Source organism: Equus asinus, chromosome 21 (genome assembly GCF_041296235.1).
Source record: "Equus asinus isolate D_3611 breed Donkey chromosome 21, EquAss-T2T_v2, whole genome shotgun sequence".
NCBI classification, from domain to species: Eukaryota; Metazoa; Chordata; class Mammalia; order Perissodactyla; family Equidae; genus Equus; species Equus asinus.
The window spans coordinates 20,793,428-20,805,444 of NC_091810.1; the positions used below are offsets into that span (position 1 = coordinate 20,793,428).

Consider the following 12,017-nt stretch of genomic DNA (forward strand, 5'->3'; position numbering starts at 1 on the left):
AAGGACACTTCTTTGTCTTGGAAACTTCTTTTCTAGGAATTTGTTATAAATACTTATAAAATAAATATCTAAAATTATATACTTGTATAATATTCTATATTTGGATTATATTAATATTATATATCCACAAATTATGTATTAATATTATATATTTGCATATTTATATTTAGGCACAGATTTGTGGAAAAGAAAGTTTACTGCAACATTATTTATAATTGTGAAAGGCTAAAATCAAACAAATGTCAATCAATAAAGAAGCAGTTGGGTAATTTACAGTACAGATATAAAATGAAATTCTGCTCGGCTATTAAAAAGACTGAGTAAATCTGTAGGTATTGAACTCAGAGACCTCCATGACAAAATGGTAAGTAGAGGCAAACAGGGAGCAGAACAAGATGGGCACATAGTATGCTACCATTTGTGCCAAAATTTACAAATTGTCTCTAGAAGCACATACAAGAAACTCGTAATTAGCCACTGCATCTGGAAAGGAGAACTCTCAGCTAGGGGACGGGATGGATGGAACTATTTTTTCACCTAGATCTTTTTATAGTTTTTGAGTTTTTAATTAGGTGCAATAACGATTTATTCTAAAATATAATAATAAATAAAGATTCTGGACAGGGGTAGTAGTGGTCAGAAAAGAAAACAGAGCCTATTTGTGTTCTAGAAACATTTCGAAGGTTAGCTCTACATGGCTTAGCCAAGAATGTAAAGAATGAGGCAAAAAAGGAAGTCAAGCTTACAATCAGATTTTTGACTCCAAGGAGGATCAAGGTAAGCAAAGAGAGAGGAGAAAGTGAATTGGAGAATGTAAAGGTATGACGAGCTTGGTTTTGAACATATTGAGTCTAAAGCACCAGCAATACAGACAGAATTATAAGACATTTTTCTTTTACATTAAGAGGAACAATTCTCTGGATAAAAGTCTATTACATTTGGATACATTTTTAATAAAAGAATCTTTAAAAGGTCTAGTGGTTTTCTCTTTTTATAAGTAGTTGAATACATTTATTTTGCTAATAGAGGGGAAATACATGCCAGCAAAATGCTGTGGCTTCCGTGGTTCTCTCTACCCACGTATGTGGGGTAGAAAGCTTGTACATGCTTTGTCACTATATAATTATAGATTTGATTCTTCTCTATCTTTTCCCCTTTCTCTGCCAGTATCCTGATCTTTCTGCTGCAACATGCACATTAATGAATTTCATCAGTCATCCTTACTTTATATCCTCATCGTTGGCAAAAATCACGACGGCCCTGGAGTTGGGGGTATCCAGGAGCTGTTTGATAATTCTATCAAAGTCAATGGTCCTGTCTTTGCGCTCTTGGGGGATTCTCACGGACTGGGCAATGCAGAGCCCACCTGTTTAAGAAAAGAAAGCAGAGTGTCAATAAAGTTCCTGCAAAGATACCAAAGGAACAAAGGAAAGTAATTGGGGAGGAGGAAATTTTGAATTCTCAGGGCACAGCACTTCCTTGGTGATGTTGCTGAATGAGGAAGGCTTAAGATGTTATGCTGAGTCTTGAGCAGTTGTTCATATGTGGGGCACCTTCCATGGTATTGCATAGCCTCATTCTCTTTGTAATGCACTTGCTAATTATGCTAATTATGCCCAGGGAGACAAAAGATATTGATTCTGGGTAGGTAGGTTTAGTTTGACCATGTAGGTGAGAGAAGGTTTTTAAAATGAATGTAATATACTACAAGAAAACTACGATAAATAAACTACAATAAAAAACCCAAAACTGGAACAGGTAAAGCTCATGTTTAACTCTGAGAGTTTTCTAGAGTTTGTATTCCCTGGACTTTATTTCCCTTTCATACCCTTCCCAACTTTTAAAACTCAGAGCCAATGGGATAAATCTAAAAATAAAAGAACAACAACAACAACAACAACTATTATAAATCAGAGTAACAAATTTTTATTGACCATGTACTATGTGCCCAAGCCACAGTTGTGTTTCTCGTGTGTTATCTCACCTTAAAAACCTTGTAAGATAATTAGTATTGCCCGTTTTATGTTAGAAAAGAAGGGGATTAAAGAGATAAATAGACTCATTTACTAAAGACCTCTCAAAGCTGTTATGATATTAATTGACATTATGAATTTCAAGATAGGGAAATTTTCAGCAGTTTACTAAGCAACCGATGTACTCCCCACTATTCCACCTGTTACTGAAGAGTAGCTCCTGAATTAGTATTCTAAATAACATTTGGATCAAAGAAGAAGTGTCAAGGAAAATTTAAAAATATTTCTAGCTACATGAAAGTGAAAATGCAACGTATCAAAATGTATAGATTACAGTTAAAGTGGCGCTTAGAGGGCATTACATATCATTAAGTGCTTATATTCAAAAATTAGAAATATCCAAAATCAGCAGCTTAAGCTTCTATTTTAAGAAATAAGAGAAAGAAGAGAATACTATAAACAACTTCATGCCAATAAATTCAGAAATTTAAATGAAGTGGAAGAATCCCTTGAAAGACACAAATTACCAAAACTGAATGAAGACTCCATAACCTGAATAGTCCTATATATACAAAGATACCAAATTACAGTTTTAAAAAAACTTCCAAAAAGAAAGATCTAGGCTCAGATGGCTTCACCAATAAATTCTACCAGTTAATGAAGAAATAAAATATAATCTGTGCAATCTCTTCCAGAAAATAGAAGAGCAGAGAAAATAACTCATTTCATAAAGTCAGTATTACCCTAATACCCAAATCAGGCAAAGATATTAAGAAAAGGAAAAAGAAAGACCAATACCATTCATGAACATACTTGCAAAAATCCTAAAAAAAAATAAATAAATAAACACAGCAATACAAACAAAGGATAATACATATTAACCAAGTGGATTTCATGAAAGGAATGCAAGGCTGATTCATTATTTGAAAATCACTCATTACAATTCACATATTATCAGACTAAATAAGAAAAAAAAATATGATCATCTCCATACACGCAGAAAAAGCACTTAACAAAATTCAATATATATTCATGATAGAAACTATAAAGTAGGATTAGAGAAGAATTTCCTTAGCCTAAAAGAGGCATCTACAAAAAACCTACAATAAGCATCACACTTAATATTAAGAAATGACAAGGCAAGCTTCTACTCTCTTACCACTCCTATTCAACATTGTACTGGACATCCTTCTCAGAGGAATGAGGAAAGAAAAAGAAACAAAAGGCATACAAATTGCAAAGGAAAAAAGTAAAAGTGTCTCTATTTGCAGATGACAGGATTGTCTCTACATAGAAATGCCCCAAAAAACTATAAAAAATCTCCTAGAACTAAAAAGTGAGTTATGCAAGCTTGCAGGATTTTATATAGGATTTTTACCCAAAAAATAAAGAAGTCAATCATATACCTATATATCAGCAATGAACAATTGGAATTTTAAACTAAAAACAGTGCCATTAACAGTATCACCCAAAAATGTGGTGCTTATATATCTACCAAAATATGTATAGAATCCATAAGCTGAAAACTATAAAACATGGCTGAAAAATCAGAAAACTTTTAAATAAATTCTTGCCAATTTTATCTATAGATTCAATGTAATCTCAATCAAAATCTCAGCAAGATTTTTTTTTGTATATATCAGCAGCTAATTCTAATATTTATACAGAGAGCCAAAGGAAGTAGAATAGTCAAAACACCTTGGAAAAAGGAGAACAAAACTGGAGAACTCACTACCCAAGTCCAAGCTACAGTAATCAAGACAGTGTGGGGCTGGTAAAAGGATAGACTCTTAGATCAATGGAAGAGAAAGGAGGTCCAGGAATAGCCTGACACAAGCATAATCAACTGATGGTTGACAAGGATGCGGAGGCAATGAATGGAAAAATGATGGTCTTTTCAACAAATGAGGCTGAAACAATTGGATATCTAATATACACACACAGAAATAATGAATCTTAACAAATACCTCATGAGGTATACAAAAAGTAACGCCAAATGGATGATAGACCCAAGTGCAAAATATGAAACCAGAAAACTTTTATAAGAAAACAAAGGGGTAATCTATGTGACCTTAGGTTTGGCAATGAGTTTTTGGATATGACATCAAAAGCACAATCCATAAAGAAAAAACTGATTAATTAGATTTTATTAAAATTTAAAACTTCTGTTTTATGAAAGATACTATTAAGAAAATGAAAACTTAAGTCAGAGACTTGGAGAAAATCATATATCTAAAAAATGACTTGTACCCAGAATATATAAAGAACTCTTAAACTCAGTGATTAAAAAAAAAACACAACTCAAACTAGGCAAAACATCTAATAAACACCTACAAAAAAGATGTAGAGATGGCAAATAAGCACATGAAAAGATGCTCAACAGCAGTCATTAGGGAAATGCTAATTAAAGCCACAGCAATATATCACTACATACCTATTAAAATAGGTTACCCAAAAAAACCCTCAAAAAACAAAAAACTAAAAATACCAAATGCTTGAGAAGATGCAGGGCAATAAGAATGCTCCTTCATTGCCGGTGGGAATGCACAATGCTATAGCCGCTTTGGAAAACAGTTTGGCACTAATGCTAAACATAGAGTTAACATATCAACCAGGAGTTCAAACCCTACGTATTTATCCCAGTGAATTGAAAACTTACGTTCACATGAATGTGAGCACAAGTGTTTATAGCAACTTTATTCATAATCATTAAAAATGAAAACAGCTAAGACAACTATCAATAGGCCAATGGATAAACCAACTGTGGTACATCCATACAATAGAATACTACTCAGCAGCAAAAAGGAACTACCGATTCACGGAAGAACACTAATAAATCTTAAATTCATTTTGTTTAGTAAAAAGAGCCAAACCAAAAAGACTACATATTCTATAATTCTATTCATATGATATTCTTGAAAAAGCAAAACCATAGCGCTGTAAAGTAGATTGGTGGATAGCAGCAGTTGAGAGATGGAGGAGGGGTGACTACGGAGGGAATTTGGGGTAACGGAAATGCTCTGCATGGTACCATAGTGGTAGACACAGTGCTCCATACACTTGTTGAAACCTTTCACAACACACCACATAATTGGACTTTACTGTATGCAAATTTTAAAAAATAAACCAGGATATCAGAGGATTCTAAAATGGAATACATACTGTGACAAATGAACCGAACTGTATTACAAGCCATATAAGGAAATTTCACTGAAGAAGATGAGAGGAAAAGAAGTTGACCTGAGTAACTTAAAACATAGCGCTTTGACTGGAAATGCTAAGTCTAAAGAAAAAAGAACTATACATAAAATGGTGCTCTGATTTGTAGATGTTTCACGGGGATGTGAGTTAGCAATTCTGGAACTGCTTTCCATACTTGAGTTGAACAAAACAGTAAATAAATTGTAGATAATGGGAGCCAGGTGTCTCACTGTCAGAGAAAGAATTTATACGTAAGCAAAAGAGAAAAGCTAGAATGAACTGTGTGGTGCTAGATGGAGTCAGAAATCTCGGTGTAAACTCATGCTTTAGAGAGAGAGAGAGATGCTTGCGTCCATGGGTTAGTACACATACATATATATCCTAGCTTTCTCCACAGAGAGAGCCTAGAAGCAATGACACCTCACGGAACCAGCACACCTAGTGCCCAGATGTTGGTTTTAAAATACCGTTTTCCAGAAAAAAAAAAAAAACAAATCTCTTTGGAAAAATGCTTATTCTAAGGCTGGGGCAGTGCGTATACAAGATGAGCCCACAGTGTCGGAAAGTAAGAAGTACACACAGGAAAAGAAAAGAACTATGGAGGTATGTCTAAACAACACAGGAGCCACCTGAAAGAGAGTCTAATGAACAAAACTAGAACAACATGAATGATAAAATAAATAGTGATGATATGGAATGATTACCCAAAGAATACAATACACACTTATGAATCCATACTGATAGAAATAAACCACTAAATAAATAAAAGAGAAAGGAGGAATCTTCCCTCAGGACAATTACAAAGAATAAACGTGCAAGGAATGAGGGAAATGGAATCTCCCCAACAGAACATCGTAGTAATGATTGCTTCACGTGAGATCCGCTGATGTAGGCTAAACTTAGCGTGGCAAACTATAAGGAGACACTGAACATTTGTATGGCTTAAAAGTATCTCCCCCAAAATATTTACTCGTTATTGTGGCAGTTTTAACATATGCCTACAATTCCTTTGATACTTTCTTTGAAGAAGTGGAGATTAATTCCTTTACCCTTAAGTGTAGGCTGGACTTAGTGACTTGCTTCTGAAGAATTGTGAAAGGAAAACGAGTAACTTAACAGCAGAGAAACCTTGCAGACATGACTTTAACTGGATCACTAAGTTAACATCACTGTTGATAAGTCATGTTGATTTCATGTGCCCCCTGATAATATGATGATAAGGGAAGCTCATTTATGTTTTATTCTTCCTCAAAATCCATAACCTTCATCTAAATCACAAGAAGGTGTCAGAAAAATCCAAATTGAGGGACATCCGGTCTGGGGACCATGCTGTGAGGCCAGGGGAGCATATTTTGAGAAATACTCACTTGGGCTCCCCAAATTGGTGCAGCCAGCTCAGGTGGAAGTAGGATTCATGCATACATATTCTAGCCAAACTTTTTAGGGGGCTCTCAGGATGGTGAGATAGGGAGAAGGAAGGAAGGGATGGGCCATTATGCTTTGTTATAAAGTTTACAATGATGCAAAGAGAGAGTAACAGGAAAAACATCCCTGGGTAAAGGCGACTACAGTCTCAAGGCCATAATTCCTCCAAGTCTGGAAATCATCACGGAGTCTGGAGGGATGAGACCATCTGTAAACCATCCTGGGGCTGCTGGAGAGAAGAAATGGCTACTTCACCACCTTCTCGGCAGGAGAAAGGGAATAATTCTAGATGGGAACCCAGTTTCCCATCAGGATTCAATTACAGCTGAGTAGTTAAGCAAATGAGAGCAAACTCATTTGGCGATGTGATTAGCGGAGGGGCGCTCTGCCCTCACAGATTTAGGGCTCACCCAGTGCTTACTAGGGGAACCAACGCGTGGAGTTTCATGATTGCAGAATTGAGAAGCGAACTGCCCACAGGTGAGCAAAATCAACAACTCAAGAGAAGAGACAAATGGGCTATTAACGTGGTAATGGGAATAAACACGTTCATAAAGTTAAAATATAAAAAGAAAAGAAGATTGGAAAACAAAGAATAAGAGATAAACATGTTGTTTTCATCTTCTGCTCTTGGAAGTCTTGAGTGGTAACTGCTGGAAAGATAGTCACTTCTTTTGCCTTAGATCCATAAAAGAATGCAACAGGTTTAAACATTTACATAGAGTGTACACAGATGACTTCAACTTGAGCATTCAATTCAGACTAAGCATGTCATGCCAGAAATATGTCATTGTGAGAAAATAATGTGGGTCTCATGTGTCTGCCAGCAAGGAATGGAGTGGTCCACACACACACACACAGACACACACACATACATGCACACACACACCTGGTGTTCAGTTACCAGTTAACTTATTTCTCAATAATGGTGATAACTCAGCAAACTATATTCTCTTCTGAGACATAGCCATTTTTTACGCCAAGCTACTGCCCTATTGAATGCAAACTTTCTATGGTTTGTGTTCCAGCTGACTCCCTCACAGTGGATTCAGCTTACCTGTTACATCTCTGGTATTATTTGGTCACTACAGTACATGAGCAACTTATATTTGAGAAAATATTGGTTCAACATCAAGAGCTTAAGAATCTAACTTTTGAGGGGCATTTCATTTGTGTGTGAAAACTAATTCGAGTTTGACAGTGCCAGTCGGCATTGCAACTATCAATTAATTCAAAGCTCTATGGGGAGCAAACAGGTAGGAAAAATTAGACAGTACCATCATAAATGTTGCAGATGAAGAGGCATGTCACAGACAGGACAACTCCTTTCATGACATCTCAGCTTTGACTGAGAAAGCCCACTGTCAGCAGCTTGAGGAGATACAAGCCACTGAGGTAACGGAAAGAATTTCAGAGTCCCAGAAATCAATCTGCTTCTCTATTTGGAGCTGAAAACTGGTCAGTTTTCTATCTGCCTGTGTAGCTGGCAATCTATAACAGCAAGAGGAGCTTCAGGAGTCAGACCACAGATTGTTTCCATTAAAAATACTTTTCTCCCTCAAGTGATTATAGATTCTTTTCCATCTAATAAGCAGTTGCAGTAGGAAAGCACTTAAAGTTTGCAACTCAATCCTGTCACAGCTTATACACAATTCAGTTCTACTGATGATTTGGTCTATTATTTAGACATGCCAATTCAATTTAGCAAATATTTATCAAGATTCTATTATGTAAAAGCTAAGATTTTTTTAAAGGAATAATATATGAAAACAGTAGAAAGAGCCTTAGAAATGACCTTTTCCAATTCTCTGTTATGAATAGGAAGCTGAGGTCCAGAGAGTGTAGCAGAGATCATGTTAATCATAGTAGAAGGATTGGCAATCACTAAGTTCCATGTGTGTGTCAGATACCCCTCTAAGTGCTTTATTATCTATTGACATATTCAATGGTCATACAACCCTGAGGCAGGGTTGCTAACATTTCCATTTGGACAGGAGAAAATGGAGGAATTCTGAAGTTCAGAAACTCACCCCAAGTCACGAATTTAATGTCAGAGGAGTACTAGGGTTTTCATCCTTCCCATTCTTCATGCTAAACAACAAGATAGCACTCTTGTGCTCATGTACCTCACAAATCAAGGGGAGAGGAGGACAAATATTATATAAGCAGAAAAAGATGGACATACGTCTTGTTAGAGGAATCACCAAGGGCTTTATGGAAGAAATTCAGTGTCAGATGGGACATTTCACATCTGTGTAGGGAGTGAGTAGAAGGATACTTAATGCAGGAAAGAGAGAGGTCAAACTGGAAAAGACATTTTGCATAAGATTGTCCAACCCTCTGTTCTCCCTTCCTGCTTTGCTAATAGATTCCTGGTTTTGCTCAGGGTGGTGAGAAGTCCAGTCCCAAGCAAGAGCCTGTCACTGATCACAGACAAAGGGGTCAATTCTGCTCTCCAATCTCCCAGCCTTTTTTCACGGTAGGAATGACCATGTTGTCCATGAAACATATAGGGGTTTGCTGGAGACAGTTATGGAAAAACTTGCTCTTTTCAGGAGAGAGAGAGAAAGAAAGAGGCTGGCACCTCACTTCCTCCAGCCTTGTGGATGCTATGTATAGAGCTCCTACTGTCTTCTTGGCACCATTGGGCCACAAGCAAAATGATGAAAATCAATACACTGAAAATGGTAAACCAGAAAGATAGAAAGATCGAGAGTCCCTGATGTCACACGTGAATGAGCAGAAGAAATAGTGCCAGCGACCACTTACCTATGGACTTCCTGATATGCAAGAAAACAAACCGCCTTTTTATCTAACTACCAGCAGTCAGTTTTCTCTACTTGCAGTTGAACACAATCTTAATTTATCTTTGCCTTTAAAGAATTTACAGCCCCATATAGAAGGGAGAGAAAATTCCTGAGAATGTAAAACATTTCAGGAAATGTACAAAGCAGAAGAGAGCCCAGGAATCATGACTGTAGTAGGGGATGCTGGGAGAAGGGACTGATTGGCACCTGCATGGATTTGTGGGCAAGACAGTTGTGTGGGAGAGGGAGACAAAGTGGAAGAGAGTAAAGTAGTCACATGGAAATTAGAAACAGTACCCAGGGTTGGAGGAGGGGTGAACAAAGATTTTGGTGATGGAGGCACATTTGTTGGAAGTTTGGAGTTCAGGGTTCTTGATTTTTCTTAGCCACTAACTCTCTGCATAATCTTTGACATATTCATATTCCCTTCTGGATTGAGAGGGAAGAGAAAGGAAAGGAGAAAGGCGAGAAGCAAGGACAGGTAAACACCTCAAGAAAATACTCAGCAGCCAGAATGTAAATAGCATTTGGAAGAGCATGGAGAGATGAGCTTGCCTGCAGCAAAGTATAAGAAAGAGCAGTAGTTAGACAGGTGGGGTTGGGGTTGAATTGTACAAGACTTTGTAAGACAAACCAAAAGAAACTGTATACTTGGGTGAAAAACTTTCTGATGTGTCCCTGCCAGTGTGAACCATGACTCTCATTGAGAACAAAGCTCATGCGCTATCTGCACATGCTAATAAAAGGTTAATCCATCATATCTTTCAGTCAAGAAACGTTGGACAATGAATCTCAGTTAAGCGTGTTCAGGAATTTCAGGGGCGTCCTTCTACTTGAGAAGAATTTGCATCATACTTTGGGAGATGTTGAGGCTAAAGCAACCTTGAACAGTGCCATGTTTATTCTAGCTGACTTGATCTTAGAACCTAAGCACTGAAATACCTCTTCTTACAACCCTCCCATTTTAAAGATGGTGCCCATGGTCTAGAATGGAAAGTGACCGACTAACTCAGCTTCAGAGCTGTTGCTCCGAAATTGTTGGGTTTCTTTAAATTTCTGATTTGATATTCTTTCAGCTGGTGATGTTGCACTGCAAGTTACTTTCTTGGTTATTTTTACATCCTTACATTCATTTCATTCAAAAAAATATTTACTAAGCATCTGCCATGTCTCAAGCACTCTCTTAGTTGCTGGGGATATAGAAATCAACGTAAAAGACAAACATCCTACTCACTCACATGGGGATCCATACTAATAAGGCAACTTTCCTTTTTAATTTCCTTTCAAAACTGTGATGGCCTCTGTGAATGCTCCAAGTTTAGCTTACAACCAAAATCCCAACACAGAGCATCAAGTTATTCTCAACAGCTGGTATCTTGGCAGGTCGTGAGTGGGTTAATCAAGAATGTGCTCTGATTCAGGAAGCCTTTGGAAGGCAAGCTGTTTCTTTCCCTGAATGAGACTAAGAAATTGGCTGATTTTTCACGGCCACTGGTTTTCCCTGTGGCTTGAGTAGCCTCGGCAGTTTGAATCAGTTGTCACTTGTCTCCAAGCAGCAACTCTGTGAGGATGTCCCACTATGCATCCCTGGACAATAAAAAGGAGGTCAACTCCGGAGTCTAAAATGGATATTTCCAGACTACTGTTTGCATTTAGTCAATTCTCACTTGGATTGTGTGGGGGAAATGGAGCAGGCCTATTTTATGATTCATTTTAAATCTTGAAAATTAGGGGATAATAGGATATCATGTCTGTGTGGGAATTCATTCAGAGAATTTAAATTCAATGGGAGTGTAGGGCAGGCATACATATATATAGAAAAACTGTTTTATTATATTTCTGGGGCAGTGGTTCTAAAGATATACTCTTACCTTTCTGAATTCTCTAGTAATTTGTGTGTGCACTTCTTGCAGTACTATACTAGAGTAATTTTAAAAATCACCTCCATACTATTATTTTCCCTGAATAAATTAATAAGTTATTTATGTCATGCTTCATTGGTTCTTTCATAAAAGCAGTATTCCAAAGCTTTTTTAATTCCTTCTTTCTTATTGGAACACCACCGAGTACCACCACAGGTGGGGAGAGGTGGAGGTACTGGTCCGTTTTATAGATGAGGGGACAGAAGCTTGGAAATTCAGCTGATTTGCCCAACACTACATAGCTAAAGTTGATTTTTCAAACACTACACAGCTAAAGACAAAAGTTGAGAACCCCTGACCCTCAAACCAGAGCTATTTCCCTACCAGCACTCAGGAATTCTGATGAGATTTCCCCCACCTCCCACTCCGTACTCTCTCCTCCATCACATTTCTCTCAATGAATCAATAAAACAGAATCAATGGAATGCTTGTAACCCTGTGAACTTCTAGGTTATGGTGAAGTGAACATTTTTGTTAACTCTTTTGTAATAGTATTTTTTAATTGAATGAATCAGTGCTAGATATTTTAACTCACCCTCTCCAAAAAACAAGCATATATTTCTTGCCTTAGAGGACAAAAATGATTCAGTCTTCATCCTGTCAATAGGAAGGGGATAATTCGTACTCTGATCTCTAGGCTTCTTCTGCATGGTTAATGGAATGTATAAATACATAGAATTCAACTTTGT

The 12,017-nt window shown here is 37.1% G+C and overlaps 1 protein-coding gene across 7 annotated transcripts in view; it reads right to left on the reverse strand.

Moving 5' to 3' along the window:
• Positions 1-12,017, reverse strand: part of GRM7 (glutamate metabotropic receptor 7) — an 822,517-nt gene that overhangs the window by 415,437 nt on the left and 395,063 nt on the right. For all 7 annotated transcript variants that reach the window (XM_044754899.2, XM_044754898.2, XM_070492761.1 and 4 more), the window contains exon 3: positions 1,225-1,366. In XM_044754899.2, the coding sequence (XP_044610834.1) occupies positions 1,225-1,366 (142 nt within the window). The remainder of the gene's footprint in view (positions 1-1,224; positions 1,367-12,017) is intronic.